An 18250-nucleotide genomic window follows, 5' to 3' on the forward strand; every position below is an offset into this window, starting at 1 on the left:
TTTTTTAAGCAAAAGCTAGCCAGATTTGTCCCCTTGCAGCATTCAACAGTGAATCCAAACATGACCAAATGAATAGTAGTAAAAAGGTTAACCATATGGAAAATATTGAGAACTGAAGATTTAACACCCTCAAATTGGTATGATGACATTTTGAGGAGAGATAACAGCTCTGCTTCTTTGCCTGTGGACTCCTCAAAATATGACCATGGTAGTTTGAGGGTGTTAAGTCTTCAATGCTTGAAATGTGTCCCTCAAAATGCCACAGTGACAGTTTGAGGGATGTTGGCTGGTGAGATTTCATGTATTTGGTATCCCTCAAACTGCCACTGTGACATTTTGAGGGGAGCATACTCAGAAATTGAAGATTTAGTACCCCTCAAAGTGTCATCATAGCATTTTGAGGGAGTGAAACCATGCTATTTGTGTCAAAACCTTGCCATAACCCACCCTAGCCCAGGCCTAACCCAGGACACCCTCCCCAAATCCTCTTAATAGCAGGGCAGGGTCACTCTATAGTAAGGCGAGGGTCAGCGCCCTGGGTCAGCGCTGTGGGTCAGCACCCTGGGTCAGCACCCTCAGCGCTGTGGGTCAGCACCCTGGGTCAGCGCCGTGGGTCAGCGCCCTCTGCACTGTGGGTCAGAGGCGTGGGAAAGCGCCAGCTCTGACCCTAGGAAGGGCATCGACTGACCCTATTATCCACTCATAACCCTACCGGGGAACATTCTAGAACGTAGGAGATAGACGCCCGGCTAATCCCGAGCGCTTATTAGTCACGTGGAACTGACTATTCTTAGGGCGTGAGAAGTTTCAGGTATTTTTACATGAAACACCTATTTATAGGTTATTTTCCCACTATGGGACGATTATATCACTTAAGGTAACCCCGATGCGATCGCATCGGCCTCGGCATTCACATCAGTCATCAAGCATGCTAAGTATAGCTGAAACGCTTACTAACATCTATTCCTGTACAATGATGTCATTTGGATGCACCCGTAGAGGCGTCTCCCGCCTCTCTACAGACATCCGATGGTACTCCACCTTGAAACTATTTTGGTCCTGAAGAGTATATATACGAAACAGGTTGGCCTGGGGAGATCCCCCAGCCCTGTTGACCAAGTTTCAACTCCTCTTCTCATTACGCTTACCCTCCTCGCTTCGCTCGTCGGGCAAGCTACCACCCTAACCAGATTTGTCCCCTTGCAGTATTCAACAGTGAATCCAAACATGACCAAATGAATAGTAGTAAAAAGGTTAACCATATGGAAAATATTGAGAACTGAAGATTTAACACCCTCAAATTGGTATGATGACATTTTGAGGAGAGATAACAGCTCTGCTTCTTTGCCTGTGGACTCCTCAAAATATGACCATGGTAGTTTGAGGGTGTTAAGTCTTCAATGCTTGAAATGTGTCCCTCAAAATGCCACAGTGACAGTTTGAGGGATGTTGGCTGGTGAGATTTCATGTATTTGGTATCCCTCAAACTGCCACTGTGACATTTTGAGGGGAGCATACTCAGAAATTGAAGATTTAGTACCCCTCAAAGTGTCATCATAGCATTTTGAGGGAGTGAAACCATGCTATTTGTGTCAAAACCTTGCCATAACCCACCCTAGCCCAGGCCTAACCCAGGACACCTTCCCCAAATCCTCTTAATTCTGGCGCTAGGTATCTCATTGGTACTTCTAGCGCTCACGCATTCGTGTGGCTCCGCGTTCATCGCATAGAGCCACGTTCATTGCTTACGTAGCCGTCCTACATTACCGTGGGACTTGGACTGCATAGTAGTTACGAATACGGTAGTGACTTCACACGCTCCTGTCATATATATACAGTCGCTACCATGAATATCATCTAAGTCTTCTCTCTCCACCGAACGACTACCATTGTCAGCCTACCAGCTACCAAGCTACTCACTCAACCTTCAACACTAACAGCCCGGTGAGTTCGCGCTCTTATAGACTCCATCAGCTATACTCGCGTTCGTCCTTTGTCAACAACAGCCAAGCCAAGAACAACACTAGCTGTGGATGAGGTTGGAGTCGCGTGATCCTAAACTCACGAGTGGATGATCCCAGGAACGTGACAGGGGTTCCTGTTTCTTCCATTTGTGGATGTCTTTCGATCGAAAACGCAATGTGCTATTCTTCGTCGAGCATAGTGAACGAAAGGCACAAGTTCAGTGTACCACTGCCAACTCGGGCCATCTAAACTTACATCAGGCTGTCAAAGTGTAGCGAGGGCACATCTTGTTGCATACAATCAACATACATTTCGCATTCTGCGGCATATTCAACTCGATATTCCTACATAGTACAAGTTCACATTGAGCTGAGTCGACGTCTCCCTCAACGCCAGTACGAAGGAGCGCTTCCGTGAGCCTTCACAATTCTACAAGCCTCATCGAGCGCGTCCACAACTTCTTGCGGGAGCAGTCCCTCCGCCGAGTCCTCTAGGTTTTGCTCTAGCTGAGCGGCACTGCTGGCCCCGAGGATAATACCGTCGGATGGCTGCAAGGCCGAGTGATGCTGGCACCAACGTAGCGCCATTGCTGTCAGCCGTATACCGCTGGACTCTGAAGTCTTCTTCAAGAGTTCGAGTGCCTTGAAGTATCCTTCTTGGAGGTAGCGCGCGCGATACATCTTGCCTTGACGAGAAGAGCCGTCGAAGCGAGATCCGGCATCGGGCGCATCTTCGACGGATGCGAGTTTGCCGGCGAGGAGGCCGCCACTGCGTGATTGAAAAGTGGTAGTCAGATGGGGCCGAGACGTACAAGGCGAGAACACAGAACGCACGCCAGGGGGTTATAGATGACGAGACGGATGCCGTACTTGCGGCATGCCGGAAGGAGCTCGGTTTCCATCTCACGGGTGATGGCATTGTACATTCTGTGCGTGCATCAGTAAACGTGACGGAGGTAGAGGTAGAGGGCCGCCACGAGAAATGATAGAGACGCACACTTGATAAATCTTAGGCTGAACCCATCCGTTCGCTCTGCAAATACCAACGACCTCAGCCACCTGCACAATGCATAAGATTCCCAAAAACGAGTTGCTTCAGTAGCCCACGAACCTCCCAAGCCGCGAAGTTGCTCAGACCAAAAATCTCGCTAAGTTCCGTCAGACTAACCGCGTGTGCGCGAAAGCTTCGCGACACTCACAATTTACCCTCTTGATGGAGCTTATTCATCTCCCGACAGGTATCCTCGAAAGGTACACTGCGATCCGGCGCGTGGAGATATAGCACGCGCACCTTTTCGCGCCTGAGAGCCTTGAGTGACGTAGAAAAGGTCTCGCGAAGGGCCTCGGGTTTGTGAGCGCCGGGGGTGACGGGATAGACTCTACGAACGGGTGCGCATTAGAGATGGATGGTGACAACCGAATGGGGAGACGTACTTAGTGTCGAGCATTGTATGTTCGAGGTCCAGCTGCGACAGCAGCTGCATTGGCGTGGTAAGTCAACAGGGTGCATACATCAAGATTATAAAGACGCACCTCCTCCGTTGTCCCTTCGCCATACATCCTCGCCGTATCCAGTTCCTGATGCCCGTGACTGAGGAAGACATCCACAATCGCCTGACACTCGCTGACACCAGAGTTCCGCACGCCGTTCTTTCCCGCCGCTCCCATCGTCATCGTCCCCTATCAATCCCCACATACAATGAGTGCTCGCACGGATTGATACGCATACACGCACTCACGAAAAGCAGTGGAACGCGAGTCGGCATCTTGGAAGTAGTGAGAGTGGTAGTGAAGGCGCGATTTGAGTGAACTTGAGTGATAGCTGTTGGGCGGCAGCAAGAAACGAGGTGTAAGGGGCGGGAAAACGAGCAGGATTTGAGAGCGCTCGCGATAGGATGGTTGGGTATCGGCATGATAACGCAGGCCTAATGTCAACGCGAGGTCAGCTGGCCGGCCCATCGGGTCCCCGTTCAACGGTACAGGTGCAGAGTGGTCAAATATGGAGGTACTCACCCAAGCTCGCTACATCCTTCTACCCACAAGATACTCTCCGGGGTGCTCCGTAGACGCTCGGCAGAGCGGCAATGGTGCCTATCGTGCCAACCAGCGCACGGGTGAGGGAGGCTGCAAGGACTCCGTGGTCGACGTGAAAGCATCGCCGGCAACGCCCGCGACGCGGCTCACGCTCAGGCCCAATTCTCGCTCGCGTGCAGGCAATGGCAGCAAACATCGGGCCAGGCTTGCTGGCCTGCACATGAGTGTTATACATATGTAAGTACGGTACAACAGGGCGTATAGAGTAAATACAATATGCACAACAACCCAAAAGAACGCGAAATGAAAGGAAAAGTCATCGTAACAGATGTCATGTCAGATCGTGAAAGGTGTCGTTAGATCAGCGTAAACGTGAGCGTACTCGTTGTCGTGAGGATCAATAAATAGAAGCACTCGGGCCCATAGCAAAGGCCAAGGTAGGTGATGGGATATACGAGGAAAGGGTATGGGGTGAGACGCATAGACTAGTGGCGGAGGAGTAAGCTTGAAAGAGACGTCGAAGTTGGGGACGCATAGAACATGGATGGGGGTTGCCAAAGAACGAGGAGCATATGGAAAGAGGTGTCGCATATAGACGGGGAGAGCCGAGAAGGATGAGGAGCATAGTACAAGAGCGCAAGTCATCGTGAAAGGTCATGGCGCCCGTGGTCGTGGACGTTAGAACTGCTCCGCGTCCCGTCTTTACTTCTGTGTAGGAACTCCCCTCGGAACGAACCTCCTTCCCATGTCTCGCGCAAGCAACGCGCACATGACAATCGACACCACGAGTAGGTACGGCATCTTCATTGAGACGGGCATACGTCGCACCTCCGACCTGCCGCGGGCGGGGACAGATGAGCCCGAGCGAAGAGTCCGCACACCCGCGCGTTCCGTTGACGACGGCCGGACAGATACTGCGTCCGGGTGAGCCGCTGGGTACGTCCATGCGAAGACCTTGGAAACCGCCGCGCGGGTGAGCTGCGAGAATGAGGCGTCGTTGAGGGACGGACTCTTCGCGTCGTCAGAAGGCGCCACGACAGGACTGTCCGCGGGCTCGGCCACGTCGGGCTCTGGAGTCGGCTGTGCGGTCTCCTTGGTCGGCTCTGGGGCGAGCTCCGGTGCAGGTGCAGTCGAGGGGGACGCCGCATTCGCTTGCTCAAGAGCATCGAGCCTTGTCCTGAAATGCTCAAGCATCGATCGCGTCGACGCAAGCGACTCGGCGATCGACGCCAGCAGCTCCTCCTGACCGTTGTCTCTCTCTTGCGTCTCCTGCTTCGTCTCCACTGCATACTCGTCCTCGGTATCCGTCTCGACAGCCCTCGTAACGCGCATTGGCGAGAACGACCCGCTGACGACAGGAACGTTACCAGCCGTCTCGAACAACGAAGACGTATGAGACAGCTCCGGCGCAACTTCGTCCATGATCGTTGCCTTCTTATCCGCCTCGTCGTCTCCTTTGTCCGATTCGTCACCGAAGATCGCGGTGACGGTCATGCGCTGGCTGTTCTTGCTTGCACGACTACTACCCTTGCCGCTTCCGGGCTTCACCCTGATGCTGTTCTTCCAACTCGACCGGGCGCTCTTGAACCCCGAGCTGCCAGGAGACGCTGAGGAGTCGTCGGAAGGCAGGCGCTTAACAGTCTGACCAAGACCAAAGTCAGTCTCCCATGCGCGAGCTCCAGCAACAGGCTCATTGGCAAGCAACTCCTCAATCGTCGGCTCGTCGTCCTCGTCACGAGAAAGCGAGTAGGGTGGTGGCTGGTCGACAGTCGAGAGTTGACTGGGGAGGCCGTCAAGAGCCTCGACGCCGACGATAGCCTCGGTGCGGGTGACAGGCACCTCAGCCTCGTGCTCCTCGGCCTTTATAGGCTCGCTGATCGGGATAAAGTCTTGGTCTCGCTCTGCCACGTTCGTCGCCTGCTGAACTTCACGAGCCTCGGTGTCTTTCTCGAGTGAGTGATCGCCGGAAAGGCTATCAGCGTCGCTGAACTCGCTTTCGCTCATGCTGGCCTCGCTCCCCTGGCTGTTGTGCTCCCAGTTCTGCGCGAGGTCCTTGACACCACGCTTCCTCGTCTTGAACCTCGCCAGCTCGCGGTATCGCTGCTCCTTGCGCTCGGAATAATCAGTAGCGCTGACGGAGTTTGATCGGTGAGGCAGGGGAATGGGAATTGCCGGTGGCGCAAACTTGGCTGCATCAGACTTGGAACGGCTGAGGCCGGAAGCGTGTGACGAGGTGGAGGATGCCGGAGAAGAGGGGCTCGCGGTGGGGTCTTGTGAGAAGGGGGAGACCGCATTTGAGTCTGAGGAGAGGTCAACTGACGACGCCGAGCGGGAATAGAGCCCGTTGGCGTAGACTTCGCCCGAAGAAGCGCTAATCTCATTCGCGTGATAAGAGTCGACCCAGATCCTGCGGCGAAGGGAGCCAGAGCGCAGCGAGCGACTGGCTGTATAGAGGGCTTCGCCTGCAGGCAAGCTAGCGAAACATGCGTTAGCAACGAGTTCAATGGAACATAGGCGGGCCATGAAGAAGTTTTGCATAACGTGATAAGGGTCATGACAAGAGTAGAACAACTAACCTCTCGAGGTCGGCAGCGGGGAGCCTCATGAACTGCCTCCCAGTGATCTGACGCTGGCGAACAACGGCGATCGCATCAATGTCCATTCCACTCTTAGCCAGATGGTCGCATAGCTGAGCTGTGTCCCAGTGCGCAGGGTTCTCGTGGGATTCATTGCCGTCTTGCACGGTGGAGAGTGGGCGAGGTTTGTGTGGGACCGTATCTGCGCGGCGAAGGCGGCGTGGAGATGGGCCCTCAGCTGTCTTGATGCGTGGTTGAGCGGCGGGAGAGCTAGAGATAAAGCCATCCGGGACTGGCAGAGGGGTGGGGCGGTTCACATCTTCGCCTCCAGACGAGACGGAGGAAACAGATGAGACGGAGGAGGATGTGCGATGTCTCGGACGAGAGGGTGAGGGAGGGACGTAGTGGTGTTTTGTGGCATATGAGTGAGGGGTCGAGTTAGATCTGGATAAGAGGGCGGAGGAGGTGGTCTTGATAGCGTAAGGGTGGGCGTTAGGCGTGATGGACGTATGCTTGGATGCTATGGGCTGTGGAGAGGGAGAGTGCTGGACGTGGGGGAAGGCGGAGGGCGACGTCGGGGCTGGGGAGACAGACGAGGCCATCGTCGATGACGGTCAGGACAACGAGACGTGGGAAATAATCCTGGGCGCTCAGATTCTGAAGTGGCGGAATCGGAGGCAAACGAGTTCGGACCCCGACCCATCCACCTTCTCCTGCTCCTCCACTATAAACTCTTGCTAAAAATCCGCTTAGACAACTCAAGACGAGTGCCAGTCCTGCCAAATAACCATGGCATCAGCCACCACACCGTCGCTTGACTTTGAAATGGGCTTTCTACCTCGACACCCTCGCTCCCAGCGGACGGAGATTCCATCAGAATTTACATCCAGCCACTCATCAGACAACGTCCTCTCATACACATGATGGGTGCGATATCCGCTAAAACTCACGTACTGCTGCGCAATGCATGAACATCGCTTCGCGTGTTACCCTCTAACCGCCTGTCAATAGCATATATGTGTCGCTCGACTCTGTCCCTTGTGAGGCACAGGCGTCAATAGTACTCGTTTCTCTCGGTTTAACTCAAACTGAACTTCCCGCGGTTCTCGTGAAGGACATAGGTCATTACTGTGTACTTAGGATGGCTCAAGATAGCTCTGGCTATACAGTATGTGTAAACTAACATGATACTCCCCACACTCACTGGGCGTTCCAGGCAACGCGACTTCTGATGAAGGCCCGTGACCACATATAGTTTATCTGTTCACGCTTTGCACGCGTTGTCTCAACCCTCTCACGAGCTTACCAAATCCTCCGTGAACGGCCCGCGCTTAGACCGTAGGCTCGAGACGCGTGAATATTTCAGGTCGCAAACCAGTTCTCTCACATCGGAGACCGACGGATAACTGTGGGACACGTTCTTGGTCGAATTACAGCCCTCAGCATATCGATGCACGAGGTACTTTACAACTTTATTCTCGTCTCAGGTCTCTTCACTCGTATGTGGGGTAAAGCTTGAGAACACTGACCTTAGGTTCAGGCACTATGGTATTAGCAAGTTGACAGGTCAGGACGGAGTTTGGTGCTCCGTCAATGCTTATCCGCATACATAAGCCCGAACGTCTCCTCGGGCTAACGGTACACTCCAATCCATCAATGTGGCTCAACGTCTCAGCGTTTCTCGCACTTGCGGTCTACTCTACTGGTTCGAGCGCAGGACCAACTCCCTTCGATGCATCATCCCCTGTCGTCGATCTCGGCTATGCTCAGTACCAGGGCATATACAACACAACCTCGAACACCACGAACTTTCTAAGCGTTCGCTATGGCGCACCTCCAGTCGGTATGGCGAACCGTCTGATAATCTCCCACATCGACCGCTCATGAGTTTACTCCAGGTGATCTCCGCTTCGCAGCGCCTCAGCCGCCGTCGTACGAGCCCGGTATCCAAATGTCAACATCCTATCCGAGCATGTGCTACCAGGCAAACCAGGGCTATAACACAACTTCGCCCGTACCACCGTACGGCTTGAGCGGCCCGAGCAAGCGGGATACATCGACGATGCCTGATCAATCCGAAGACTGTCTCTTCCTGAGGTACGCTGCAGACAGTCTCTGTTTCTCCTAACTGCTAATATTGTACAATGCTAGCGTATACACCCCCGGGCAGCTTACGGACACGACGGAATCGAATGGCCTGCCTGTTATCGTCTGGATACATGGCGGAGGGTTAGCTGCACTAATACCGCTGAGAAACAGAACATCCTGACACGCGTACACAGATACGTCTTTGGATCCTCGTGGAATTACGATGGCGCAGACATCGTACAACATGCAGACTACGGTGCCGTCGTCGTAGTGCTCCAGTATCGTCTCGCAATGTTTGGTGGGCTGTCTCACAACCCACCTCCCCGCTATATTCTTACTTCCATATCTAAACAAAGGGTTCTTGGCTGGTAACGAAGTCAAGGCAGGCGGTGCACTGAATGCTGGTATACGTAAGTCGTACCTCGTTGCGGTGCGGTGACAGCTTATTTGCGTTTTCCGATCTCTCAGTGGATCAGAATTTGGTCCTCCAATGGATCCAAGAGCACGTAAGAGCTGTCTGAAAACGTATACTTTCCTTGCACTAACGCGGTATCCTAGATCTCTAAATTCAACGGAGATCCGTCACAAGTTACAATCTGGGGCGAGTCCGCAGGCGCTGGCTCTGTCATGCAGCACATCGTCGCAAACGGAGGCAACACCCAGCCTCCGCTGTTCAAGAACGGGATGACGAGCTCGACGTTTATGCCGTCGCAGTATATCTATAATGACCGTATCCCCCAGGTAAGCCGCGTTCCCGAACCTGCTATGCATACGTCTGAGATAAGGTTAGTTGTATTACAACAGAACCGTTGAGGAAGCCGGGTAAGTCGTTGACCTACCTTACATGAAAGTTCATTAATTCAGAAACCGAATAGATGCTCATCAGCCTCAGACACACTCGCATGTATCCGCGCAGTCAACTCTTCCACTATGGGCGATATCAATGCCTACCTCACAAGCACGGCGTTCTACCAGACGTACGTATTCGTCCCCGTCGTGGACGGCGAGTTTATTTTGGAGCGGTGGACCGAGACGCTTGCGAAGGGCCAAGTTAATGGTGTACGCATCCTCTCCTTTCTGACGTACACTCGATGTAGCAATATTGACGAGGCCACTGTAGGACTTTGTGCTCGCGATGGGCAACGCGCACGAAGGGAACATATTCGTTAACCCCAACGAGACGCTTGATATAGTCGACTTTGTCGCCAACGTGTTCCCGAACCTCGACTCGGCTGGCGTTCAGGAAGCTGCGTACCTATACAGGGACTTTGGAGACTCGTTGGATCAGGCGATCCAAGTCATGGGCGAAAGTCAGTAATGTCTTCCATTTTGAAGGCGAGGGCTGACTTAGACAATAACAGCCATCTTGGTGTGCCCGACGTACTTCCTCTTGGACGCGTTCCAAGGGCGTTCATGGAAAGTGAGTTGTGCCTGTGCTGAAAACAGCTTGCCGCATTAACCCGCACGAAAGGGCCTCTTCGCCGTCCCTCCGGCTCTTCACGGCTACGATACTGGCTACTACTTCAACACGTAAATCACTCATACACACCCCTGCTGAGCTGCTACTCACATCCTCTCAAGCACTCCGCCCGCATACGACAATGACGTTTTCATAACCTCCTTCTCCGATGCATTCATGTCACTCGCTATGTACGACGACGTGAACGCAAAATACGACCCGACAGACATCACGCCATACTGGAACTCGTACAACGTCGGGCAGTCGGAGATGGTGTTCAACGAGACGGAGGCGGGAGCGCCGAGCGTGACGAAGACGACCACGGATCCGACACTGCTTGAGCGATGCGCGTGAGTACTTTTATCTACAGCGCGAATAGATGGGAGTTGGAGCTGATAACTGAATGACTAGGTTTTGGAAAAGTGTGGGTGAGATGACTGGACAGTAAATAGGTTGGACTTCAATGAGTAGGAAGAGTTGCGTAGAAATGTAACCTCAGTTTGGCTTGATTGACCATCCTTATCACGTCTCGCGATTGTACGTACTAACGTCCATGTTGCTCTAGCGTACAGTCGTATATACAAGCACGACATCGTGACATTTAGATTGATAGAAAGTCCTCGTCGTCCTCCACGAGTATCTCAAGCTGCTGGAAAAACGATGCGGCGGGGAAGCCAACAACGTTTTGGAAGTCGCCATCGATCTTTCGGATGAGTAGGTTCCCGAGGCCCTGCGAGAGTTTAGCATAGGGAGAGATAAAGTGGGGTAAATGATGTACCTGCACAGCAAAACCCCCTGCTCGGTCTATACCCTCTGCACTGTCTGCGTATGCTTGCAGGAACGCCATGGGCTTGTCGGCGAAATAGACTAGCGTCCGTTCGTCGAGGGAACTAAAAAAACGTATGAGTTTCGTTTATTAGGGATGCATAGAAAGCAGACCTAATTTCATATCCAGGAGCATTCAGGATAGGGTAAACTGGTCATGTACTAGTTCAAGCGTATGCGTAGCAGCATGAAGAACCCATCGACTTACCCAGAGAGACACCGGTGACGACTTCGCAGACACCACCGTTCAGGTCTAACAACATCCGGAGATTGTCCTGTTTTGAGGAGGGCTTCTCAAGGAGCTCCTGCCGTACGCCTAGTTCCATCTCGAGCGTGGTAGATGGCATGGCGTGCGTGAACACGACAGTGTCGGCTGCAACAGGTTCATAACCATGTTAGAGTGACAAAGCAGGACAAGTACGCACCACCGATGACAAGGTCAGGAGCATTATCCGGGTCCTCTTCCTACTCAGAGATCAATTGTAATGCATGACAGATAGAATGAAACGCGACGGACCACTAGTCTCTGGTACACCTCGACTGCTTTGTGCGTAGCGGTCGCTACAGGGTACTCATGGATATCCTCGAATGAACTTAGAGAAAGGTTCTCCTCGAAGGTGGACGGAATGACTTCTGGGGCTAAGCCCTAAGTGTGATCAGAAAGAGAGAGAACACTAGCACCGGCGTGCTTACCAGGTTCTCCAGGATCTGCTGTCTCCGGGGACTGGCTGATGCGAGAACGACACGCTTTCCGATGAGCTTCAGAGTCGCTGGCGTTTTGAGTGCATGGGGAAGCACAACGTCGCGTTTCTTTTCTGACATGGCTTTAGGGACAAGAGAGAGATTCTGTTTGCGTAACCGTCCTCGAGGAGCGGCGGACTGAGCGGCCCGGTGTTTTCTCACGTGGGATGCCCCGCCGTGGGCGCTTACTAAGCAAAGCGGCAGTGACACGTCGCCTAGGTTGTCGCCGAGAAACAAGCGGCCGTCCATATTTCTGGTCTGCGCTGGCAAGCATCTCAACAACTCTCTCCTTCTCCTTCTCCTCCTCCACGTCAACCCGCTCATTGCTTGTGGCGACGGCGGGACCGTAAATATCCGCCCGCGATGGCCCAACACACAAACGGCGACTCCATCCTCTCCAAGCTTGACGCTGCCGTCCCGCTCGCCAAGTTTGACGCCTTCCCCAAGCTCCCCTCCTCCTACAAATCCCGTTCCGAGTCGCGCGGCTTCCTCACCATATTCGTCGGCTTCCTCTGCTTCTTGCTAATCTTGAATGATCTCAGCGAGTACATCTGGGGATGGCCCGACTATGAGTTTGGTGTGGATAAGCAGTCGAAAAGCTTCATGGACGTGAACGTGGATATGGTCGTCAATATGCCGTGCCAATGTACGTGTCTTCCGTATTTCAGCCTTGTACAGACCCATGAGACCATATGATAGTTCTCAGTGTGGATCTTCGGGACGTCTCGGGCGATCGTCTCTACCTCAGCAAGGGTTTCCGTCGTGACGGCGTACGTTCCGCGTAACTCCTCTTCTCACGCGACCTAAACCTATCTAGACCCTCTTTGATATCGGCCAAGCCACTTCCCTCAAGTAGGTTCCTTTCTTGCGTTCATCGCAAAAAGACCAAAATACTCATCCAATACTTGCAGAGAACACGCCAAGATGCTGTCCGCTCAGCAGGCTGTTTCCCAGTCTCGCAAGTCCCGTGGTTTCTTCTCGTGGTTCAAGCGTAGCAAGGCCGAGTTTCGCCCTACCTACAATCACCAGCCGGACGGCAGTGCATGCCGCATCTACGGTACCTTGGCAGTGAAGAAGGTTACAGGTATGTCCCTGCTTGAAGACGCATTCGCCTCTGAATCACGACGTTCCAACAGCCAACTTGCACGTCACTACCCTGGGACACGGGTACACGAGTCACATGCACGTCGACCACACCAGTGCGTATTTGGACGCATGCAGTCTGGCTCCTGCTGACAAAATCCCCACAGAGATGAACCTCTCCCATGTTATCACCGAATTCTCGTTTGGACCATACTTCCCTGACATCTCTCAGCCTCTGGACTACTCTTTTGAGGTCGCTAAAGATCGTGAGTCTACTCCCCATCTACATCTACAGAGTCTTGATCTTGTCTCTAGCATACACTGCGTTCCAATACTACATGCACGTTGTCCCTACGAACTACATTGCACCTCGCAGCAAGCCCCTGGAGACGAACCAATACAGTGTAACGCACTACACTCACATCTACAAGACTCCACACGAAGGCATCCCTGGCATTTTCTTCAAGTTCGACCTTGATCCTATGGTCCTCAGTATTCATCAGCGCACTACAAGCTTAACTGCGCTTATCATCAGGTACGCTCCCGTTTGAATTCCTCTAGCCATGCTAACACAAGTAAAGGTGTGTTGGTGTCATCGGTGGCGTCTTCACTTGCGCAACCTACTTCGTTCGCGCCTCCATGCGTGCCGTCGACGTCGTCACCGGGGCTGACCAGGCCCAAGGCCTAGTTGCCGCCGAGTCGACAGGCGTCCGGCGCAAGTGGGCTGGCGGCCATCTGCGCGCTCGCTCAGGTATGGGTTCCCAGACGCTGTCTCAGCGTGTCGTGCGCCAAGGTACTGGCTGGGTTGTCGAAGGTCAGGGCAATTCTCCGTATGCGAGCTACGCGGGCACACCCGTTGCGGGTGTCGGCAGCGGATACCCTGCCTCGCCGTACTCGCCATACCTCGCGCCCGGAACGCCTGCGGGTCCGCCACCGGGCACTCCGGGTGGGCAGAGCAATGTCGGCCTGGGCTTCGGTCCGCCGCCAAGGAGCGCGCACGGGACCAACGGGTCGTTCTCGAGTCTTGCTCCGCCCACGCCGGGGTCGAGGCCGCCGTCGATGCTAAGGCCGTCGAGCACCGGGAGCGCGAGCTCGGGCCCATCGAGTCCTGTGCCGCCGCCGTCTGCGGGTTGGGTACCTGGTAAAAAGGATGATTAGAACATGGGTTATATGGCTATGTTATAGCTTTCTGGTGGCTTAGTTTAGTTAGCGTGTTCTGAATGCGCCGGGAAAAGCTCTGGTTTTCATATCATATGTGTATACAACGCTATTTAACGTCCGACGGGTGAAGTCACTAGTGAGGCATCTTCCGATCGATCCCCTGCCCCTACTTTCCTCAGTCTCGGGAGTGGCCCGCCTCTACTTGCTACTTGAGGCATCCTGGCGCTGGAGAGCCACATGGTCATCCTTGCAACACGAACCGTTGATGCATCGATAACCGTCATCACCGACATTGTCGATGGATGATGTTATCCGTCCTATGATGTAATTGGCTGAAGTCCTCCGCCACCCGCCTCTCCTAGCATTTTAGGCCTTGTGACCCCGACGTGACGTCTTAGACCATCTACATCATCTGGTGCGTTCTTTGGCTGTCTTCTGTTTCTCGACATTCACCGCCCCCAAATACGCAGACATCCTCTACTGAAGACTGCATAATGCCGAAGACCGCCGAGACCGCGACCTTCCAGTTCAACCACACGATGATCCGTGTCCGGGATCCCAAGTCGTCGCTCCAGTTCTACACTGACGTACGTGGACGAACCTTGATTCTCCCAAACATTCTCTCTGAACTAAGATCGTCAAGGTTCTTGGGATGGATCTCTTGAACGGTACGCCTCGTCTCACTACCACCGTCTTAGACTCGCTTGGCTAAAGGCACGCAGAGCACAACGCAGGCGACTTCACGCTCTACTTCCTCGGCTACGGTGGCGAGGAGATCACCAAGATGGAAAGCGGAGCTGAAAAGATGAACGCCATATTCAATCGTCAAGGTATGTACGCCTCCCCCTTGTCTTATTCATGGACGTTCTGCGCGTCAACGCAGCGGCCTCTCGCTGACTCGTCACTCCCAAAGCCGTTCTTGAGCTCACCCACAACCACGGCACCGAGTCTGATCCAGACTTCAAGGGCTACGCGAGCGGGAACACGGATCCTGGAAAGGGCTTCGGTCACCTTGCGATTACCGTGAGCGATATGGACGCCGCATGCAAGCGCTTCGATGAGCTGGGCGTGCAGTACAAGAAGCGGTTGACGGACGGGAAGATGAAGAATATCGCATTTATTCTGGATCCCGATGGGTGAGGTCTCAGTCTGTCCCAAGCGATTTGTACTAACGTGGGATGCTCGATGAATAGGTATTGGATTGAGATTGTACCAAAGGTTATGAAGCTCTAAAGCAAATTGGGTATGATAACGTCAAAAAAGTGACACCGAGATGCGTTCAAACTGTTTCTCAGTGAGCTTTACAATCAGTGTATGATATAGCTTCAGGTCCTCCTAGCATGATAGCAAGCAGAAGAAGCTGTTACTTGCGCTGAAGTCCAGCAGTGGCTTGGCTCGCGCGGCGCTTGTTCTTCTCCGTGATCTCTGGGTTTAAGTTCTCTTCAGCCGGTATATTCTCCGCCACACCAATAGCAGCGTCCGCGAGGCGCAGTGCCTTTTGGTAATGCTCGAGCTTCAGAGCCATCTGTGATGCATTCCCGAGAGCGATGACAAGCTGCTTTCTTGCCCCACGCGCTTCTGCCATATACCTCCCCTCCGTGTGTTCATCGAGTGCAACCACAGCGGCGGCTAGCTCGGCTGCACTCATGAAGATCACACACGCGTAGTTCTTGGTGTCCTCTGCGTAATCGCGACCTGTATCCAGCCTCTCGAGGATACGCACCTGAGATATCTCGATAGCCCGACGGATGACATCCGGATGCGTGATCACTTGGATTTGCGCGAGTGAAGTCGACGACGAGAGTCCGATCGGCGCCTTCCGAAGTGTCTGTATGCTGTCAAGCGCCTTTCGCTGCGCCAGAACCACAAACAGTCGAATGAGCGCGATAGGTCCAAGGACGCATTGCGGTGCGACAACGAATGGTGAGTCGACAGAGTCAGGTTGGTCCATACAGGCTGAGCCTATGGGCATCTGATATACGTCTTCTTCGTACTCAAAGGTACCTATTGCTTCAACCGCGCTGGAACAATCCTTGATGTCCTTTCCTCCTTTGCGGCAGCCAAAGTAGGCGATATGCAGAAAGGACTCGATCTGAGCATTTGTGATACCGCACGGATCTGCTGCGTGTGTAAACGTAGCAATCAGCCTTAGCACGGAAGCCCGGCAAACGGCTGTGAACAATCCGTTGTTATGACAATTAATTTGACCAACCGAGTCATAATGCTTGAAACTTACCACGGCTTCTGAAAAACTTCTTAAAACCCTCCATGTACGGTGAATCAGGATCACGTCCGTTATCCTTTGAGCTGTTTAGATATCTATGCGATCGTGAGCCACCGTGTTGCAGCTGGTAAAACCCTAGGAGGCCAACCTTTGAGCATGTATCAAGTCCTCTTCCTGAAGACGCATCCACACCTCGATGAGCTTGTCCGACCATTCCGGACGAGATGTCAAGACAGACATGGACTGAGACATTATCTTCCGCTCGGATGTAGACATCCCGACCGTCGCAGGACTCCCAGGGACAGTGTGGCAGGGCCATTGGAACAGCGCTATTAGCGCCTCAAGTGATGTCGCCTTCATTTGAGACTCCGGGTAGGCCGTGGGTCGGTTGATGGTTGCGCAGTACAGCAGAAGGTCCAATATATGAGGACGTTCCTTTAAGGCGGCAAGGCAAAAGTCCTGTGATCGGGAAGGAAACGTGCAGAGGATACCATGTGCCGTGTATACCGCAAGATCTTGAGCCATAGCATAGTACTTAGGCACAAACCTGATGATTTCCTCCTGACCACCCTATGACGAGAGCGTTAGCCTGAGCAGAGCACTGTTACCGAGAGCTTACATCTATGTCTTCCGAAAACAGCTCGCTCTGCCAGGCAGTTGCAGAGTCATTCAGCTGATCAACGACATGTTTTGGCCCGCGCAGTGCGTAAGTGCAAACAGACTCGACTATGTGGGCTGCGGTGGAGGAAGAGATGTACAGTCCGAGGAAGCTGTGACTGAGCCCGTGCAACGCAGAGATAGCAGCCTGACGCATGATGCATAGCCTGTGTTTCAAGTACTAGTATGCCCTGAAAGCGTTAGAGAATGATCCAATGCAAGAATGAAAAACGCGACTTACACGTATGCAGATCTCAACCACACCTTCTTTCAATAATGCCTCCACCAGAGACTGCTGTTCGGAGACATTTCCTGTCCGTAACAGCATGCAAAGGCCCTGCAATGCTCTGTACTGGGAGATGTACCTTTCTTTGCGAACTTGATCTCCGGACCAGTCTTGTTGCATGAGCTTTATCATCGTGGGGACTAGTCCTGCGTTCAAACAAGCATTCGCAAATGAACTAAAACCCCCAACTGGTTCGAGCCCGGGATATGATTTCGAGTTTGCCATCTCTGTTGAGAACTGCTCGTTTATGGCGGTCTGGGTTGGTATGAGGCAGGCAACCATGTCAACCTATCATGTGTTTAGCGGCACTCACCACGTATTGCTTAACAAATACCGCATCCTCACGAGGGCTAACCATCCGAGCAAAGACAGTTCTCAGGTTCTCGGACCGCTGAGGTTCGGGCAGGTACAAAGCTGCTTGAACACCTTGTGCGTGTATCCTGTCCATGACCGGAGAGAAACCGAGTGGTCCTGCGTACATAGTGAAGGTTCCAGTGGGATTTCAGTCGCCCGGAGGAGAAGCTGTATGCAACGGCAGACACGTTACTCATATGTTCAACATCGGCTTTTGCTTGCTTATGTTTGGCAATGATCTGAGGGTTAGGGTTAGTCAAGGGTTCCAAGTTCCAACGTCGATGGACTTACGAGCTGGAGCGTTCCAAAAGACATGTATTGTATCTTCTTGTATCCATTCATCATGCAAGTTCACTCATAAGATTGTTTCATTTTCTCTTGAAATCGCTGGGACACTGGAGCGTCTAGTGATATTTGGCCCTATTAGGTTACCCAGCGCTGCCAATCATGTGCAAATAAGTGCCCTAGCCTCTGTCGCAAACCTGATCCTTCAGGTTTGGCTTTGCCTGCGTTAATGTCTCGACTGCGTGGAATTTCACTCACGCCAAATAACGATGAAATACTTCCTCTAGCAGTAACCAGCTCAAACTTGACCCTGGAGGTCTGATGTCGTGGTGACACTCCATGACGTCGAGTCCTGACAATGTTCTCGCCTGCCAACGGGAATCCTCGGACCTTCTCCTGTGTTGTTCACTAGCGCTTGACCTCTTAGCGACAGCGACTACTGTGCTCTCTGCGTGCTGAAACATTACGTCGCTACTCTCAGACTTATACTCAATCCAAACTGTGCCTGGGCAT

At 53.0% G+C, this 18250-nt stretch overlaps 6 protein-coding genes across 6 annotated transcripts; 2 read left to right on the forward strand and 4 right to left on the reverse strand.

Moving 5' to 3' along the window:
* Positions 1–2351: 2351 nt before the first annotated feature.
* CONPUDRAFT_50148 (Aldo keto reductase) lies at positions 2352–3632 on the reverse strand (the record flags this gene model as incomplete). The annotated part of the gene is made up of 7 exons (XM_007767095.1): positions 2352–2733; positions 2799–2891; positions 2962–3023; positions 3076–3112; positions 3164–3343; positions 3399–3442; positions 3498–3632. The coding sequence occupies 7 exons, from the start codon at positions 3630–3632 to the stop codon at positions 2352–2354; spliced, it is 933 nt and encodes a 310-aa protein (XP_007765285.1).
* A 1068-nt stretch (positions 3633–4700) lies between these two features.
* CONPUDRAFT_150647 (uncharacterized protein) lies at positions 4701–7176 on the reverse strand (the record flags this gene model as incomplete). Its single annotated transcript, XM_007767342.1, has 2 exons — positions 4701–6471; positions 6575–7176. The coding sequence occupies 2 exons, from the start codon at positions 7174–7176 to the stop codon at positions 4701–4703; spliced, it is 2373 nt and encodes a 790-aa protein (XP_007765532.1).
* Positions 7177–8230: 1054 nt separating this feature from the next.
* CONPUDRAFT_88115 (alpha beta-hydrolase) lies at positions 8231–10569 on the forward strand (the record flags this gene model as incomplete). Its single annotated transcript, XM_007767343.1, has 14 exons — positions 8231–8417; positions 8473–8671; positions 8726–8803; positions 8857–8960; positions 9019–9072; positions 9131–9168; positions 9221–9403; positions 9453–9484; positions 9538–9721; positions 9783–9972; positions 10024–10082; positions 10134–10192; positions 10244–10471; positions 10533–10569. 14 exons carry the CDS (start codon positions 8231–8233, stop codon positions 10567–10569), a joined length of 1632 nt encoding a protein of 543 aa, XP_007765533.1.
* CONPUDRAFT_118865 (Maf Ham1) lies at positions 10552–11768 on the reverse strand (the record flags this gene model as incomplete). Its single annotated transcript, XM_007767344.1, has 7 exons — positions 10552–10851; positions 10900–11011; positions 11061–11097; positions 11155–11319; positions 11372–11411; positions 11464–11592; positions 11640–11768. The coding sequence occupies 7 exons, from the start codon at positions 11766–11768 to the stop codon at positions 10723–10725; spliced, it is 741 nt and encodes a 246-aa protein (XP_007765534.1). The 3' UTR covers positions 10552–10722.
* Positions 11769–11924: 156 nt separating this feature from the next.
* Positions 11925–14047, forward strand: CONPUDRAFT_99059 (DUF1692-domain-containing protein). The gene is made up of 8 exons (XM_007767345.1): positions 11925–12333; positions 12387–12457; positions 12505–12539; positions 12599–12771; positions 12824–12886; positions 12938–13036; positions 13086–13305; positions 13352–14047. The coding sequence occupies exons 1-8, from the start codon at positions 12051–12053 to the stop codon at positions 13926–13928; spliced, it is 1521 nt and encodes a 506-aa protein (XP_007765535.1). The 5' UTR covers positions 11925–12050; the 3' UTR covers positions 13929–14047.
* Positions 14048–15114: 1067 nt separating this feature from the next.
* CONPUDRAFT_142239 (uncharacterized protein) lies at positions 15115–17609 on the reverse strand. The gene is made up of 6 exons (XM_007767346.1): positions 17412–17609; positions 17054–17386; positions 16775–16993; positions 16304–16725; positions 16168–16250; positions 15115–16103 (listed from the first exon to the last, which is right to left on the reverse strand). Exons 1-6 carry the CDS (start codon positions 17577–17579, stop codon positions 15295–15297), a joined length of 2034 nt encoding a protein of 677 aa, XP_007765536.1. The 5' UTR covers positions 17580–17609; the 3' UTR covers positions 15115–15294.
* Between the last annotated feature and the right edge of the window lie 641 nt (positions 17610–18250).

This window comes from Coniophora puteana, assembly GCF_000271625.1.
Source record: "Coniophora puteana RWD-64-598 SS2 unplaced genomic scaffold CONPUscaffold_3, whole genome shotgun sequence".
NCBI lineage: Eukaryota > Fungi > Basidiomycota > Agaricomycetes > Boletales > Coniophoraceae > Coniophora > Coniophora puteana.